An 18,965-nucleotide genomic window follows, 5' to 3' on the forward strand; every position below is an offset into this window, starting at 1 on the left:
CACACAGCACAGTGGTTATAATACAGAGCGCTACGTGGTGTTACCAACATAAAAACCTAAACAGCCTACTTGCAAGGCGCCTATAAGTCTGACGCTCTTTAACGCCGTTGGGTAACTATTCCGGCCTTAGCTTCCTAGGGAAAACGTGATGTACTAACCCGCCTCTACAACCTCTAAAAGTGTCTAATATGAATCGTGAAATACCCTTTATAACCTAAACGAGAAAATAAAGGAAAATAGAAGATGGAAGGAACTTGTAGACCGTATGGGTGAAGAAAGGTTCCCGGTAATAACTAAATTATGAACGTACTGGAAAAAGATGTAGGAAGACCATGCAGGAGATGGGTAGAATGACAGGCAGTTTGCCTAATGTACCGGGTGATCAAAAAGTCAGCATAAATTTGAAAACTTAATAAACCACGGAATAATGCAGACAGAGAGGTAAAAATTGACACACATGCTTGGAATGACATGGAGTTTTACTAGAACGAGAAAAAGCGAAGTTCACAAAATGTCCCACAGATTGTGCTGGACAGCAAAACGTCAGTGACTGCGCATGACAATCGTGTATAAGAGGAGCTGTAATGAGAGAGAAAATCAGATGCGCCAGCACTCGCAGCATGTTAACGTTACCTGAAAAGGTGCTTTTAGTGAAGCTCTATTATCAGACGCGTGAAAGATCTCTTGGCGCGTCATTTAGTGATGATCGTGTGCTCAGCCGCCAATTTCGTCATGATTGGCCTCCCAGGTCCCCAGACCTCAGTGCGTGCGAATATTGGCTTTGGGGTTACCTGAAGTCGCAAGTGTATCGTGATCGACCGACATCTCTAGGGATGCTGAAAGACACCATCGGACGCCAATGCCTCAGCATAACTTCGGACATGCTTCGTAGTGCTGTTCACAACATTATTCCTCGACTACAGCTATTGTTGAGGGATGATGGTGTACATATTGAGCATTTCCTGTAAAGAACATCATCATTTCTTTGTCTTAAATTGTTATGCTAATTATTGCTATTCTGATCAGATGAAGCGCCATCTGTCGGACATTTTTTGAACTTTTGTATTTTTTTGGTTCTAATAAAACCTCATGTCATTCCAAGCACGTGTGTCAATTTGTACCACTCTACCTACATTATTCCGTGATTTATTCAGTTTTCAAATGTACACTGACTTTTTGATCACCCTGTAACATTCCCTCTCTCTGTTATTGTTTTTTGTTATTGTAGTTGTAGAGATATGAAATTATTGTAGCGGTTTGCTTAGTCAGCCGTACTACGGATTTTTTATTTCTTTTTTTTACTTTTAATGGAGCCTCAAACTTGCGTAATAAATACTTCGCGTGAAGTGCGATTTGCGGCCTAAACAAAAATTAATTGCGGAGATGTAATCCACAGAATATTATCAGAAAAGCTTTAGAACAATGCGCACAACTGACTAGACACTTTCAGAGGGTACGTACAGTCGCGTACGAGTGGTTGCGATCTGATGACAAAGATCTATCTTAATTTTTTGTGTGTAAAATAATTAGTGTAAAGTAATTAGGTCGTAACACATTCGGATATTGCGAACGTACAATCAGGGTAGAGGCACGTACTTTCTATCATTCCCCGTGGCCTGGGTAAAGGAGTTGCAATTATTTAAATTTAAGAGTATTTCTTTCTCAATCGGACTCCTGTTTTTATACGAAAAGGAAGATTGCAGGTTCTGAATGTCTCGGCAAAAACACATCGAAAGTAATCTTAGCTGCCACCAAAGGAAAGTAGTGAGCACGATCACGTACCTCTATTGTTGAGCAGCGCCGTCGTAAAGATCGTCGCCTCCATCTAAAATTCGCCTTCTCGAATTAACCGTATAATTTGTACTCTATTGGTATGGAATTTAGGCTTGATCTTGACAGAAATTATGAAACACGTTTTTCATCATGTAACACCTTCATTTAACACACAAATGACATGAAACTATACAGTACGTGAAACTTCCTGACCGATTAAAACTGTGTGCCGGACCGAGACTCAAACTCGGGACCTTTGTCTGTCGCGGGCAAGTGCTCTACCGACTGAGCTACCCAAGCACGACTCACGCCCCGTCCTCAGAGCTTTAATTCCGCCAGTACCTCGTCTCCTACCCTCCGAACTTTACAGAAGCTCTCCTCCGAACCTTGCAGTCTTTACGCCAGCACATCAGAACAAAAAGGTAGTTAATACTAGAAGTAATAAAAGAATCTCGAAATTAGTCCTTTGTCTCTCAATGATAAAAAAGTTTTTCAGAATATTCCTCTGGTATGATAGTCGAAGAAATTTTCTTCTTGTATTTTGAGATTAAATTACTACATTTTTTAGTTCCTGTTCAACCCATTATAAAGTGAAGAACAAGGACAGCTTCATAACTGCTGCTGTACCTACAACAACGATCGTGGGAGTTACGGCCTGCGTCGCACACCCCACTGCGGATTACAAATGCAGATGTCACTCGGACAGGGATAGGAAGGCCCTGATAAGATTAACTGCTCATCTGGATGCTGTCTTGAGCGCGCGTGTGTGTGTGAATAGTCCCGGGTGACCCACTAGATGGACGCCGCCTCCGTCGCCCACTGGCCGGCAGGGGACTCCCCACCCTTCGCCTGCCGCGACCCGCCGCGCGCTCCCATTGGTCGGCGGCACCCGCGCCGGGCCCCAAGCCGAGCATAGTGCCCCGACGCTCGATTCGGGGCCGGCGGGCGCACGCGGTGTCGGCCGGGCGCGCGGGTCCCCCAGTGCGGTGCCGAACTCCGCGGCCGAAGGAGTGCGGGCGCGACTGAACACCCTACACACGCGCAGACACGCAGTACACCCTCCTCTCCCGTCCCACTGTGCGTGCGCCTCGCTGTCTCCCTCTCCCGTCAGCTGTGGCCGCGAGTGCGATGTGCGCGCCGGTGTCCTGAGACGCTGCCCCGCCGGCGGCCCGTGGTGCAGTTGGTGTTGGTGGCGGTGGCTACTACGGCGGCGACACGACGCTCGAGGACGCGGCGCCCGGCTGCTGCCCCCCGCCGGAGATGATAATTTCCAAGGACCTCTTCCTGCTCGGCGACCAAGACTACCTGCGCCTGCCCACCGACAAGAAGAGGCCGCCGCAGGCCATGGTGCGCCCCGTCTCAGGCGACAGGTAGGGAGTCGCCGCCCTCAACAGCTGCTGCGGCTACGTAGCGGCGCGTCTCCATCCACTCACTAGAACCCCCCCCCCCCCCCTCGCCCTTCCTGCATCTCGCCACGTATCGAAAGCAAGAGTGATGACTTACCGGCATACTCCAGCTGCGCTCTCCCCGTGTACACTGCAGTAGGATTTCGGAACGATCAACAAAAGCAAAACGAGGATAATGGAATGAAGTCGAATTAAGTCGGGTTATGCTGACGGAATTAGATTAGGAAATGAGACACTCAAAGTAGTAAAGGAGTTTTTCTATTTGGGGAGCAAAGTAACTGATGATGGTCGAAGTAGAGAGGATATAAAATGTAGACTGGCAATAAGGAAAGCGTTTCTGAAAAAGAGAAATTTGTTAACATCGAGTATAGATTAAAGCGCCAGGAAGTCGTTTCTGAAATTATGGAGTGAAGCCATGTATGGAAGTGAAACATGGACGATAACTAGTTTCGACAAGAAGAGAATAGAAGCTTTCGAAATGTGGTGCTACAGAAGAATGCTGAAGATTAGATGGGTAGGTCACATAACTAATGAGGAAGTATTGAATTGGACTGGGGAGAAGAGAAGCTTGTGGCGCAACTTGACTAGAAGAAGGGATCGGTTTGTAGGGCATGTTCTGAGGCATCAAGGGATCACCAATTTAGTATTAGACGGCAGCGTGGGGAGTAAAAATTGTAGAGGGAGACCAAGAGATGAATACACTAAACAGATACAAAAGGATGTAGGCTGCAGTAGGTACTGGGAGATGAAGAAGCTTGCACAGGACAGAGTAGCATTGAGAGCTGCATCAAACCAGCCTCAGGACTGAAGACCACAACAAACAACAACACTGTATTCGAACATTAGGAATGACCCCGAAGGAAACGATTTATTACCTTAAGTCGTCCGCGTTAGACTCTTGTAAGGAACTGCCTGATTATGACAAAGTTCAAATAAAATAGTTATCAGCGCCAGTCACTCTTTTCATTTCATCCCACGAGGCGTTTCGAGAGCTTACACTTTCAGCTTCAGGCGGAACAATGATATTGTCTTACATATTTGCTATCTGGATGCAGCGGACCAATAACATACGATATTTGGTTTGTTTATGTTGTTGGTTCGTGTTCTGTATATTTATGACGAACCGCATTGTTCTGTGCACTGAAACTGATTGTAACTAACTCTCTCACCTTTTAATGGGTCAAATGGCTCTGAGCACTATGGGACTTAACTTGTGAGGTCATCAGTCCCCTATAACGTAGAACTACCTAAACGTAACTAACCTATGGACGTCACACACATCCATGCCCGGGGCAGGATTCGAACCTGCGACCGTAGCGGTAGCGCGGTTCCAGACTGTAGCGCCCAGAACCGCTCGGTCACTCCGGCTGGCTCACCATTTAAAATTTATAATCTTAGTGCTATATTACTCTAACAAGAGCCTGTTAAATATTCTGGTACAAAATGAAAAAGGGTCAGGGATTTTCTCTGCCTCGTGATGACTGGGTGTTGTGTGTTAGTTAGGTTTAAGTAGTTCTAAGCTCTAGGGGACTGATGACCATAGATGTTAAGTCCCATAGTGCTCAGAGCCATTTGAACCAAAATGAAAAAAACAACCAACAACTGGCTGCATCCAGCTAGAAAACATGTAACATAATATCGTTGTTCCACCTGAAGATGAGAGTACAAACTCTCGAAACGCGTCGTAAGATGAAATAAAAAGAGTGACTGGCGGAGATAATAGTTTTATTTGAGCTTTTGTAAACTAACACGAAATCAGAAAATATCGTTCTTGTGAAAAGCAAATAGCTCTTTATGAGTGATATCAACAGGGGACGTCAAATTGATTCCATATTTCTAGATTTCCGGAAGGCTTTTGACACCGTTCCTTACAAGTGACTTCTAATCAAATTGCGTGCCTTTCGAGTGTCGTCTCAGTTGTGTGACTGGATTCGTGATTTCCTGCAAATGTCACAATTCGTAGTAATTGACGGAAATCCATCGAGTAAAAGATAAGTAATATCTGGTGTTCCCCAAGTAAGTGTTATAGGCTGTCTGCTGTTCCTGGCCTATATAAACCATTTAGGAGACAACATGAGCAGCTCTCCTACATGGTGTGCAGATGGAGATGTCATTTACCGCCTCGCAAAGTCATCAGATGATCAACACCAATTGTAAAATGATTTAGACAAGGTATACGTACGGTGCAAAAAGTGGCAATTGACTCTAAGTCATGAAACGTATGAAGTCATCCACACATGAGTACTAAAAGGAATCCGTTAAATTTCGGTCATGTCACACAAATTTGAAGACTGTGAATTCAGCTGAATACTTGGAATTACAATTGCGAAGAGCTTCAGTTGAAACGATCACATAATGTTGTGGGGAAAGGAAACCAAAGACTGTGATTTATTGCCAGAAGGCTTAGAAAACGTGACAGGTCTGCTAAAGAGATTGCTTACACTATGCTTGTCCGCTTTCTTCTGAAGTACTCCAATGCGGTGTGGGATCCGTATCAGATAGGACTGACGGAGGACACCGAAACAGTTCAAATAAGGGCAGCTCGTTTCGTACTACCGCGAAATATGGGACAGAGTAGAACGGATATGATACACGAATTGAGGTGGCAGTCATTAAAACAAAGGCATTTTTTCACTACGGCAGAATCTTCTCATGAAATTTTCTCCTCAGAAAGTGAAAATATTTTGTTGGCGCCGATCTACATATGGAGAAGTGATCATCATAATAAAATAACAGAAACCAGAGCTCGCACGGAAAGATTTAAGTGTTTGTTTTTACCATGCGCTGTTCGAGTGTGGAACGCTACAGAAGTAGCTTAAAGGTGGTTCGATGAACCCTCTTACCAGGCACTTAACTTGAGCTACAGAGTAATCATGTAGATGTAGACATATATGCAAATCGCGATAAAGTGAGTGACAGACGGTACTTTTCGCGACATATCCATAATTCACTTAGGAAAAAGGATTGCGTCTCATCAATACTTAGCACCTTACTCCTGGTACATAATGTGCATTCTGCGCGTACATCTTATGCTAATGGCTATAAACTGCTTGGCAGAGGAAAGTGTTCAATACCTTTCGCTACATATCCACGACATATAAAGGCGAAGCGATCTGTGTCATGAACACGACTACATACTGTCTTACTCCTGGAGTGCAACATCAACTGTATAGGGTGTTCGGAAATTCCCGTTTCAACTTCTAGGACCTGTAGAGGATAGTGATAACATAACATTTTGAACAGGAACCCATGTCCCGAAACGGACAGTTTTCATTCTACGATGATTTCAGTTCAGATGTTTAACTGATCCACTTCTTCTTGAGAAAGTGAATTAGGCGTGACGAAGTTCATTTATTAGGTAACAATTCAAATGCAACATAAGAAAACTGCATTTAAAACTTAAGAATTTTACTTTTGTATTAACACTTAAACATTGCGAGTTTACACTTTTCCAAAACGAAAAAGAACCCAGCGCGCTGATGGTATAAGACATCACTGATGCGTTACAACAGCGTCTGGCTACCAGTAACGTTGCTACAGACGTTGTACCTACGAAGTATGCCCTCTAAAGGGCTTTTCAGAGAATACTTTTCGATACGTCTCGCAAAACATTCACGATTCATAACAGAAAAAGTGATTGCAAGACATAAATAGCTGCTACCCTCCTCTCTACACATTTACGCAAATTTCTATAAATTTGTTAAAAATTTTAGTAGATTGATCGCAATAAAAAATAGAATTACAATTCGCTGATTATAGGTTTCGGCTGACTAACAACCATCTTCACGTCATGCTTACTAAAGAATCGGTATTAATGTACAGTGTTGGCTTTACCTCAATCGTTACTAAGTGTAATTCAGATCATGTTTACTAAGGAATCGGTACCTAAGTACAATTTTGACCGCATCGACGTTACCAAGCATGTCTGTTGGCGTATAAAGGCCAGAAGACTTTTAATAACGATGTTCCTATGGCCAACATTGCACACGGGTCCTAATTCTTTAGCGAACGTCATCTGAGGGTAGTTATTAGTCAACCAAAACGTTAATCAGCAAAAAATTCAGCTCGAAGTATCTCCTTCGTCTGATTTACAAATTTCTATTAATTGCTGGCAGACGGTACTTTTCAATATATTTCGTGACACGTCCACAGTTCAAAACTGGAAAGTTATTGTGTGACATGCATTTTTACTATCTTACTAGGGTCGTACAACATCATCTGTGCAAATCGCGATAAATTTTTCTCAGAAGATGGTTTTCAATACATCTCGCGATATGCCCATGATTCGGTGATGAATTGCATAACGTAAGTACTAACCGTGACACCATTGGGGTGCCATATCCTCAGTAGACGTCCATATACGCAAACCGCTATTAAGTGTTTGGCAGTTCTCAATACATATTCACGATTATCGTTCCTCTTCGAGTGCTGTCGTCTTACAGAGCTTCGACGACCCTCACGGAGCTCTCTTCTCCACTGTCAACTGTTGTAATCAGTGACGCAATGTGAACGTCGAGTCACTCTCGGGGATTCTGCGACCGTGCAACTCCCTCTCACAAGTCCCACCTCTTCTGTCCATCTTCTCTTCAACGTCGAGGAGCGTGAAGCTGAGCTTCGCGCGTCCGTAAACGGAGTGGAGCGAGGTTGCGGAGTGGTAACACACTGGACCTCCGATTCGGGAGTATCGCGGTTCGATTCCCCGTCCGGCCGCCTAGCCTCATACTTTACGTAGTTTTCTTACTCGCTCCTGGCAAACCCGGTTATGGTTTCTTAAAAAGCGACACGGTTGATTTTCTTCTCCACTTTTCGCAATTTGAGTTTGTGCTTCGCGAGAATGACCCCGTCGTCAACGGGACATTAAACCGTAATACTGTATCCGTAAATGTGCCAAAAATACGCTAATTTCCTGCATTTCACAGTGGTTACAGCTACAAGATGTTCCCCAGTGGAGTATCTCACATGACCTGCCCATGAGATATACGTTTCAAAAGTATTCAGCCTGTTCTCGGATGCCTGTCTGTTAGCACTGACAACTCTACCTCAACGCCGCTGCTCTCGATCGTAAAGTGAAAGCCAGCAGCCACTGATTAGTCCGTGGTGAGGGGTAAAACCTGAAATTTGGTATTCTGAGCAGACAGCATTTCACACTTCGCTATCGTGTGTTACACTGAGATCGCGAATGAATATAAGACGCGTCACTTTTTTAAAAGCTGCTCGTTCAATACTAGTTTTAATTGTGATCTCTTTGGTATGGCCGGCCGGGGTGACCAAGCGGTAAAAGGCGCTACAGTCTGGAACCGCGCGACCGCTACAGTCGCAGGTTCGAATTCTGCCTCGGGCGTGGATGTGTGTGATGTCCTTAGGTTAGTTATGTTTAAGTAGTTCTAAGTTCTAGGGGACTGATGACCTTAGACGTTAAGTCCCATAATGCTCAGAGCCATTTGAACCATTTTTGATCTTCGGTATGATTCTATTGTTCTATTAGCAAGCGTCTCATGTGTTTATATTTCATGAGAAGTGGGAGAGTGTCACATGAGATAATTGCTTACCATCTTATTCTGACGTACATATATACTTAGGGGACATAAAATGGCTCAGAGCACTATGTGACTTAACATCTGAGGTCAGAACTTAGAAATACTTAAACCTAACTAACCTAAGGACATCACACAGAGCCATGTCCGAGGCATGATTCGAACCTGAAACCGGAGCGAAGGGGACAAAAGACATGAGATACCTCTCAGTATCCGGCCGTGCTGGCCGTGCGGTTCTAGGCGTTACAGTCTGGTACCGCGATACCGCTACGGTCGCAGGTTCGAATCCTGCCTCGGGCATGGATGTGTGTGTTGTCCTTAGGTTAGTTAGGTTTAAGTAGTTCTAAGTTCTAGGGGACTCATGACCTCAGAAGTTAAGTCCCATAGTGCTCAGAGCCATCTGAACCATTTTGAACCATACCTTCCAGTATCATGTCGGACCTCGTTTTGTCCGGTGTAATGTAGCAACTCGAAGTGACGTGGACCCACAGAGTCGTTGAAAGTCCGCTGCAGATATATTGAGCCATTCTTTCTCTATTGCCGTCCTAATTACAAAAGTATTGCCGATCAGAATCTTGTGCACGAATTGAGCTCGCCATCATGTCCCATAAATATACCATGGAATTCGTGTCGGTCGATCTGGTTGGCCAAAACAAACGCTCGAATTGTCCAGAATGTTCTTCAAACCAATGGCGAACAGTTGTGGCCCGGTGACATCAAATCGTTGTTCGGGATCGCGAAGTCCATGAATAGACGAAAATGGTCTCCAAATAGCCGAACATAACAATTTCCAGACAATGATCGCTTCAGTTGGACCAGAGGACCCAGTCCGTTGCATGTAAACATGGCCCACACTTAATGAGCCACCACCAGCTTGCACAGTGCTTTTCCGACAACCGGAGTCTATGGTTTCGTGGGGTGTGTGCTACACTCGGGCCCTACCATCAGCTCTCACTAACTGAAATCGGGACTCATCTGACCAGGGCACGGTTTCCAGTTTCCATCAATAAGATCTCGTTACCAGGACAATTGCGGCAGGCGATATCATGCTATTATTATTATTATTATTATATTATTTTTTAGAAAAGGCAGTCACGTCGGTCGTCTGCTGTCACAGTTTATAAACGCCATATTTTGCCGTCCTATCCTAACGGATACGTTCGTCATACGTCCCACATTGTTTTCTGTGGCTATTTCAAGCAGTGTTGCTTGTCTGTCACCACTGACAACTTTACGCAAACGCCGCCGTTCTCAGTCGTCAAGGAAGGACGCCGGCCACTGCATTGTCCTTGGTGGGAGATAATACCTGAAATTTGGTATTCTGGACACTTTTGACACTGTGGATCTCGAAATATTTAATTCCCCAACGATTTCCAAAATGAAATGTCCCATGCTTGTAGCTGCAACTACCATTCCGCGCTCAAAGTCTGTTAATTCCCGTCGTGCGCTCATAACCACGTCAGAAACCTTTTAACACGAATCCCCCGAGTGCAAAAGACAGTTCCACAAATGCACAGCCCTTTTATATCTTGTGTTGTCGTTTGTACATGTGCATATCGCTATCGGCTCGTAAGTTCTGCATGTGACGTGAAACTGATGCCGCATCTCATTGGTCAAGTTCATCTCCACGAGGTAAATATACGACACTCCAGATTCTTCATTTCTCGTTTCTCATTATAGTGGAACGTGAAATTTCAAAATGCCACGTTATTAGCTCATCGTCCACGTATTTCACGTGAGAGGACGGCTTAAAGCACCGCGAAGAGCACACTCACTATGCACTACTGGCCATTAAAATTGCTACACCATGAAGAAATGCAGATGATAAACTGATATTCATTGGACAAATATATTATACTCGAACTGACACGTGATTACATTTCTACGCAATTTTGGTGCATACATCCTTAGAAATCAGTACCCTGAACAACCACCTCTGGCCGTAGTAACGGCCTTGATACGCCTGGGCATTGAGTCAAACATAGCATGGATGGCGTATAAAGGTACAGCTGCCCATACAGCTTCAAAACAATACCACAGTTCATCAAGAGTAGTGACTGGTCTATTGTGACGAGCGAGTTGCTCGGCCACCATTGACAAGACGGTTTCAATTGGTGAGAGATCTGGAGAATGTGCTGCCCAGGGGTGCAGTCGAACATTTTCTGAATCCAGAAAGGCGCGTACAGGAGCTGCAACAAGCAGTCGTGCATTATCCTGCTGAAATGTAGGGTAGAGCCACAGATCGTAACACATCTGAAATGTAACGTCCACTCTTCAAAGTGCCGTCAATGCGATCATGTGGTGACCGAGACGTGTAACCAATGGCACCCCATACCATCACGCCGGATGATACGCCAGTATGGCGATGACAATTACAGGCTTCCAATGTGCGTTCACCGCGATGTCGCCAAACACGGATGCGACCATCATGATGCTGTAAACAGAACCTGGATTCATCCGAAAAAATGACGTTCTGCCATTCGTGCACCCAGGTTCGTCGTTGAGTACACCATCGCAGGCGCTCCTGTCAGTGATGCAGCGTCAAGGGTCACCGCAGCCACGGTCTCCGAGTTGATAGTCCATGCTGCTGCAAACGTCGCCGAACTGTTCGTGCAGATGGTTGTTGTCTTGCAACCGTCCCCATCTGTTGACTCAGGGATCGAGACGTGGCTGCACGATCCGCTACACCCATGCGGATACGACGCTTGACATCTCGACTGCTAGTGATATGAGGCCGTTGGGATGCAGCACGGAGTTCCCTATTACCCTCCTGAAGCCAACGATTCCATATTCTGCTAACAGTCATTGGATCTCGACCAACGCGAGTAGTAATGTCGCGATACGATAAACCGAAATCGCGATAGGCTACAATCCGACCTTTATGAAAGTCGGAAATGTGATGGTACGCATTTCTCCTCCTTACACGAGGCATCACGACAACGTTTCACCAGGCAACGCCGGTCAACTGCAGTTTTTGTATGAGAAATCGGTTGGAAACGTTCCTCATATCAGCTCGTTGTAGGTGTCGCCACCGGCGCCAACCTTGTGTGAATGCCCTGAAAAGCTAATCATTTGCATATCAGAGCATCTTCTTCCTGTCGGTTAAATTAATTTAGCGTCTGTAGCACGTCATCTTGGTGGCGTAGCAATTTTAATGGCCAGTAGTGTAGCTAGCATAGAGGAAATCAAAGAACATTTTCCTGTGCTCTACATGCGAATAGAATGGGAAAAAATCCTACTGTGTGACAGCGCAGTAAGTACCGCTTGCTATGACAGCGCAGTAAGTAACGCTTGCCATGCACTTCACAGTGATTCGCGCGGAGTACGGATGTATCTGCAAATAAATGGCTCTGAGCACTATGGGACTTAACATCTTAGGTCATCAGTCTCCTAGAACTTAGAACTACTTAAACCTAAGGACATCACACACATCCATGCCCGAGGCAGGATTCGAACCTGCGACCGTAGCAGTCGCGCGGTTCCAGACTGAGTGCCTAGAACCGCAAGACCACCGCGGCCGGCGTATCTGCAGATATGCGAGATTTGCGCGAGAGCTTCTTTCTGCTTGCGCTCTGACACGCTATGCGTCTCAGTGCGTCAGTCCCGCAATCGTATCCGAATCAACTGTACCTTGCACAGCGGCTTAGTCAGCTGTCTGGCTTACAGTGACAAAGGCACCATTGTCCGACTGGTCCTCAATGGGTGTGCGCGCACACACCTCTCTGTCACTGTGACGCCCTTATTTCAGGACAGATTAACGCCGCGCACCGCGTGAACACACACGCGGCCAAGTAGCTATAAAGTGTGCTTCCTCATTGAGTGCGCTTTACGGCGCACTGCTAACGAAGGGTAGGCGAGGGTTGCTCCCCGGCTCCTGACGTTTATGACTCTTGTGCTCGTTGGAGTGCGGCCCCTATGGTAATTGCCGCGCCGACTTTCTGCTACTCTGTACGCCGTTATGTGGGGAACTTTCGTAACCGGTTCCGCCACGATGGCTTTCAGGCACTGTAAGCGTCAACAGTAAACCTTCGGTAAGTAACGTTCTATCTCGTTGTTCGTTGCGAAATGTCGATCTTTATGGGGAAAGGTTATCCTTCTTTGCCATATTGGCCTTTTCCGTTGAGAAGTGTGAATAGTGTGTCCCAGACGTAACTGTTTAAAGTAGGCTACTGTTCGCATAGAATATAGTGACGTGTTTGGGTGTTTGATGACTATCAGGGTTCTTCTCTCACAAGCCAATCCGATTTTAGTAATTTTTTTATCCTGCCAAAGCAGTCCAGTGCAATCTCAAAAATTCTTGAGAAAATTGACTTTGAAGTTACAATGTTTCACTGCTGCAAGGGAGACATGTGTTCGGGTCCTTGCACAGATAAATTTTTTAAACAAAGGTGCAGGTCCTACGAGAATTTCTCTAAAGCGTAAAACACTAAAACAAAACAAACAAAATTTTTTGTAGCGTTGGAGACTGGTAATCGCTGCTTCTAGTCTTGGCTTTTTTTTTAATGGCATGTGCACTATGGGACTTAACATCTGATGTCATTAGTCCCCTAGAACTTAGAACTACTTAAACCTAACTTACCTAACGACATCACACACATCCACGCCCGAGGCGGGATTCGAACCTGAGACCGTAGCAGCCGCGTGATTCCAGATTGAAGCGCCTTGAACCGTTCGGCCACAGAGACCGGCTTCCGAGCAACCGTTCGCCTCGATGTGGAGGGAACCGCAAACGACTATCGACCTATAAAATTAGTGAGAAAACAGTCTAGATCACGATGGTTATTTTATTTGAAATGACCTGTTTTGGCCTAATGTTCGGCCATCTTCAGAATAGCACCATTAGCTGAAGATGGCCAAAAACCAGGCTGAAACTGGTCATTTTAAATAAAATAACCATCGCGATGCAGAAATTTTTTTCAATAATTTTATGTAGCGTAGAAGATCGCTATCTCTCAAAAATATTACCAAAAATTTCAACTATCGACCTGGTGTAACAAGCAGGCGACAATTTTCCGTTGATCTGGGTCATCATATGCCCACTGGAATCGTAATTGACGATGACGTTGGTTCGACATGAGAAAACGTAGGGCTCGTATGCTGCTGAGGCACATTCAAAGATGTGGGCTGAGCTCCTGCCTGCGTCAGCACTGGGCGCTGCGTCACATCTGCCAGAGATCACCGCCTATCCCGCTTTACAGAGCGGCGAAACCTTCCACCTCCTCGCCCTGAGATGCGCTACACTTTGTTGCCTAATCGAAGTTCCGCCATCCTCCAACTACTTCCCATTGATGCTCAAAGACACTAGCACACGAATAGCTGACTAGCTTCAGTATTTGCGACATGCTCGTTCTTAAGTGCTGGACAATGCGGAACCATACAATTTCATTTGATTAAAGCATCTATGCTTGGGTTTCAGGCAAGATCTCTCGTTTAGTTCGGTACTGAGTGCTGTACCAATACAGTTGGAGAATGTTTGCTGCGCTGGTCGAGTTTAGCGGGAATACCACAAGGGTTTAAGCTTGAATGCGGATTTGGACTGAAGAGGAACGCGTGCTAGGGTGTTATGTGCACGTGTGCAAATCCATTGCGGCAGGGTGGCGTAATAGTTAGAGCATTTGCCTAGTGAGCAGAAGACAGTGCTTCGAATCCCAGTCTTGGCACAAATTTTCTTTTATCGCTTCAGTCTGCATTTCTTTTTCTGTATGCGCCGTAATCTCTCATACTTCTTTTCATGATCGCTACTCCATTTCGATGACGCCTCGAGAGTCATCGCTCTGACTTTCTCGATTACCGGTTCTCCTTACGTACCGATCAGGGCAATTTTGTTTCTAACGAGACGTAAGCAGTATTCAAACTCGTTGTTCAGACGAATTGCTGCTTCAGGGGGAATATTGTATCCACCGACACCATCCGCCTGATTTTAAGCATGACGTCGTACAAATGGTAACAACTCATAGAGATCCAGTACTTTTAAAAAACGGGCCATAAGAAGAATGCAGCTATTCTCATGAAATGGCACTCTTCAGCTTCAGCAACTCACAACTTAACTGTTATGTAAATCCTAAGGGAAAGGGTTCGATTCGAGGCTGGGTCGGAGGTTTTCTCCGCTCAGGGACTGGATGTTGTGTTGTCCTAATCATCATAATTTCATCTCCATCGACGGGCAAGTCGCCGAAGTGGCGTCAAATCTAAAGACTTGCACCCGGCGAACGGTCTACCCGACGGGAGGCCCTAGTCACACGACATTTACATTAAACTCAACTGTTACTTACCAACTTAAGCTAGACCTTGGGATACACTACAGATCTGAATCAGACCACAACTAACAATTTGTTTACACATTATTTGGCTTCAGCAACCAGCAACTCTCAATCAAACTGTCACGTTTTTATCTAACATTGAGCTCGCGTTACGCTACAGATGTCACGACAATCTACATTTGAAAATTGACAGAAAAAAAATGCTATCCATTTTCTGGCGTCCACAGTGCTGCAGTATTCTACAAATGACAACATTTTTCGCCTGGGCTTTATCAAATAATTACAAAAAAATGGCTCTGAGCACTATGGGACTCAACTTCTGAGGTCATCAGTCCTCTAGAACTTAGAACTACTAAAACCTAACTAACCTAATGACATCACACACATCCATGCCCGAGGCAGGATTCGAACTGCGACCGTAGCGGTCGCGCGGTTCCAGACTGTAGCGCCTACAACCGCTCGGCCACTTCGGCCGGCAAATAATTACATTTATTTCTTTTTGCGCCGGACCTGGTGGTCCAGTGGTATAGCGCATGTCGGGAAAGCGAGAGCTCGTGGGATCGAAATTTTCAGCCTGTCTTCAGTATAGCCTTCAGCTCTCAACGATGTGAGTCGGCAGGAACGACGCGTGGTTTCTCATCCCACGGTAAACCGTGGCTCCCGTTTCCCCGGTAGAATAAATGGGGTAGATCAGGGACACGCAAGTCGTCGAAGTGGCTTCCAATTCAATGAGATGCATCGGCAGTTGGGCCTCCCGAAATTACTGTAATTATTTATTTATGTAGCTCTCCGGCGCTCGGCCCGTGAGTCGCTAGGGCTGAGCGGATCCAGGAGCACATGTGAAGATGCCGAACGCGCTCTGGGCGGAACATCAGCAAGAAAACATTTTCATGGACCTCGACAATACAACCCGAAACATTCCTCAGCTACTAACACAACCGGTGGTAGAAGGTTTCAGTGTATGATACTTATTTACGACCACGATTTCGGCTATTATGCCGCTCTGAAGTAACACCTGTAAGATCATGAAACCTCTGAAAAAAAAATCCGTTTTAGGGGTACATTGAGCTCTCAGTTTTGTTATTCGAAAGATAAACTATTTTTTTAAAAAAATATACCACTTGCTACCTCGCTATGAAGTACGTCAATGCCTATTTATTACTATGATTACGTTTTCGTGTCATTTGAATAATAAAACAGGATTCCTCCTCAATCTAGAAAAGGAAGTAGCACTTCGCTAACGATATTATGACAACCAGGTGCGTAAGCATCAGAAGCACATTAATCACTATAATAATTCCTATTGAATTCATGCCAATACTAGACTTATTTATCACTGTGTGTGTGACATTCGACAAAAAAAGCTCTGTTGTTATAACTATTACAGCTATACTGGGTACCAAAAATCGTACCTGTAGTGTCAGAGACAAATTTTACCTAACTTTTTTTTTCTCAGTGAAGTGAGAAGTGGTAAAAAAAATATAAAAATAGTTTTACTTTTAAGAAAAGCAATTGACAACAATATCTACCCAACAATGGAATTATTTTTTTAGCATTTAATGTTTTTACAGCTATTACCTGAGAATGGCATAACAGCCATAAATTATGATCAGTAATACTGGGTGATCAAAAAGTCAGTACAAATTTGAAAACTGAATAACTCACGGAATAATGTAGATAGAGAGGTACAAATTGACACACATGCTTGTAATGGCATGGGGTTTTATTAGAACCAAAAAAAAAATACAAACGTTCAAAAAAATGTCCGACGAATGGCGCTTCATCTGATCGGAATAGCAATAATTGGCATAACAAAGTAAGACAAAGCAAAGATGATGTTGAAACTTCCTGGCAGATTAAAACTGTGTGCCCGACCGAGACTGGCAGAAGTAAAGCTGTGAGTACCGGTCGTGAGTCGTGCTTCGGTAGCTCAGTTGGTAGAGCACTTGCCAACGAAAGGCAAAGGTCCCGAGTTCGAGTCTCGGTCGGGCACACAGTTTTAATCTGCCAGGAAGTTTCATATCAGCGCACACTCCACTGCAGAGTGAAAAATCTCATTCTGGTAAAGATGATGTTCTTTACAAGAAATGCTCAATATGTCCACCATCATTCCTCAACAATAGCTGTAGTCGAGGAATAATGTTGTGAACAGCACTGTAAAGCATGTCCGGAGTTATGCTGAGGCATTGGCGCCGGATGTTGTCTTTCAGCGCCCCTAAAGAAGTCGGTCGATCACGGTACGCATGCGACTTCAGGTAACCCCAAAGCCAATAATCGTACGGACTGGTTATAACTAAACCCCATGTCATTCCAAGCATGTGTGTCAATTTTTACCTCTCTACCTACATTATTCCGTGGTTTATTAAGTTTTCAAATTTATGCTGACTTTGTGATCACCCGGTAAATAAATTTAGGAACATAGAGACAGAAATACTGTCATTTCTAAAATAAATGTTGTTAGCATGATCTTTTATCTCTGTTTGCATGGGTATTACGTCACACATCGCAACGCCATTACGCCAGAGTCGACGACCGATATCGAAAGGTTCTACCCATTCTGTAGGAGCTGTATAATTTTGACCCAAAGGGTACTGTTTCACCCACTGCGCTACCCCCGTCTACCAATACTTGAGTAATGCACGTCGGTCTAGGACCATTATCAAATATAACTGGTAGACGAGATATAGAAGATCCACAGAAGAGCAGTACGTTTTGCCGCTGTTTCGTTTAGAAAGCGCGAAAGAGTCTCGGAGATGCTGATACAACTCCAGTCCGTTGTACTTGCCGGTGTGATTTTCTGCCAAAGCTCCGCAACTGTTGGTCTACTGGCTCCAGCACAGTAGCTCAGCGTGTTCGGTCTGAGGGCTGGCCACGCTTTGTAATAAACAAAATAATTAAAAAACTATGTTAAGTATTAAACGATGAACCTTCTGCGGTGTCACGAGACACCTGCCCAGACAAAATCATGAGGACATTAACGAAAAAAATGAAAAAAAGTCGTTAGCGTCGCTACCTCTAGAGCACTGGGTCCAACCTTCGATTCCCGACCAGGTCGGTGATTTTGTTTATTCGGGAACAGGGTGCTTGTGTCGTCCTAATCTCAAAGGTGGGCAACTTGTTGAAGTAATGTCAAATAGAAAGCCTTCACCAAGCGGCCGAAGAACACTACTAATATTTCATTTTTACTGTGAAAATTCCGACAACATTCGTTCCTAGAAGATTCAAGTAATGTATTGCTTCGTCCTACGTAAAAATATCATGCAGATAGAATGAAGCTTCACCAATAATTATTTTTCCCGCTCACCATTCGCAACTGAAGCAGGAAGGAGAAGGGAAAGTTACAGTCATACACGATGTTCCCACCGGCACACATGACAGGTTCGTTTGCGAAGTATAAACTGCGTCCCAGAAGGATTGCGTTCCGGGATATGACGAGTACGCTCATTTGACGCAAAAAAATCATATGGATACATGCCATATTCCGAATGGTTTCCGAGGTAGGTCACATTTCATGTCACTTTAGTATGTTTTTCGTGAATAACTTCAAAATCGCGGCCTCTAGAAAACGTGTTGCAGTAGAAAATTAAATTAAATTAAATTTCCTTCAAAAATGTACTATTTATTTTTGCTCTCGGACTAATAGTTTGCGAGAAGAGAGAGCGAGACTATGGAAAATATTGTAGTCCAATTTGAGATAGTGTGGTACGTTGTAAACAATGAAAATGTACTGAATAATAAGAAAATAAATAGCAATATACGTTAAGTGTGTTCTGTCTCGCAGAGCATTCGGAATATGGTGTATGTCCATTTTTTGACTCATCGGTCTTTTGACAGATTCGATGCCTCCCGCCACGAATTCCTCTCTGGTGTCAACTTGGGTTCGTCTCAGAACCTACCTACATCCTCAATTATTTGCTGGATTTTTCCGGGCAAGCCGATGTGGGTGAGCGGTTCTAGGCGCTTCAGTCTGGAACCACGCGACCGCTACGATC

General features: G+C 44.6%; 1 protein-coding gene across 2 annotated transcripts in view; it reads left to right on the plus strand.

Annotated features, from left to right (window-relative positions):
- The first annotated feature begins 2,932 nt into the window (after nucleotides 1-2,932).
- Nucleotides 2,933-18,965, plus strand: part of LOC126335294 (uncharacterized) — a 640,152-nt gene continuing 624,119 nt past the window's right edge. For both annotated transcript variants that reach the window (XM_049998387.1, XM_049998389.1), the window contains exon 1: nucleotides 2,933-3,143. In XM_049998387.1, coding sequence (XP_049854344.1) covers nucleotides 3,034-3,143 — 110 coding nt within the window. In that variant the 5' untranslated portion in view covers nucleotides 2,933-3,033. The remainder of the gene's footprint in view (nucleotides 3,144-18,965) is intronic.

This window comes from Schistocerca gregaria, chromosome 2, assembly GCF_023897955.1.
Source record: "Schistocerca gregaria isolate iqSchGreg1 chromosome 2, iqSchGreg1.2, whole genome shotgun sequence".
In the NCBI taxonomy this organism is placed as follows: domain Eukaryota; kingdom Metazoa; phylum Arthropoda; class Insecta; order Orthoptera; family Acrididae; genus Schistocerca; species Schistocerca gregaria.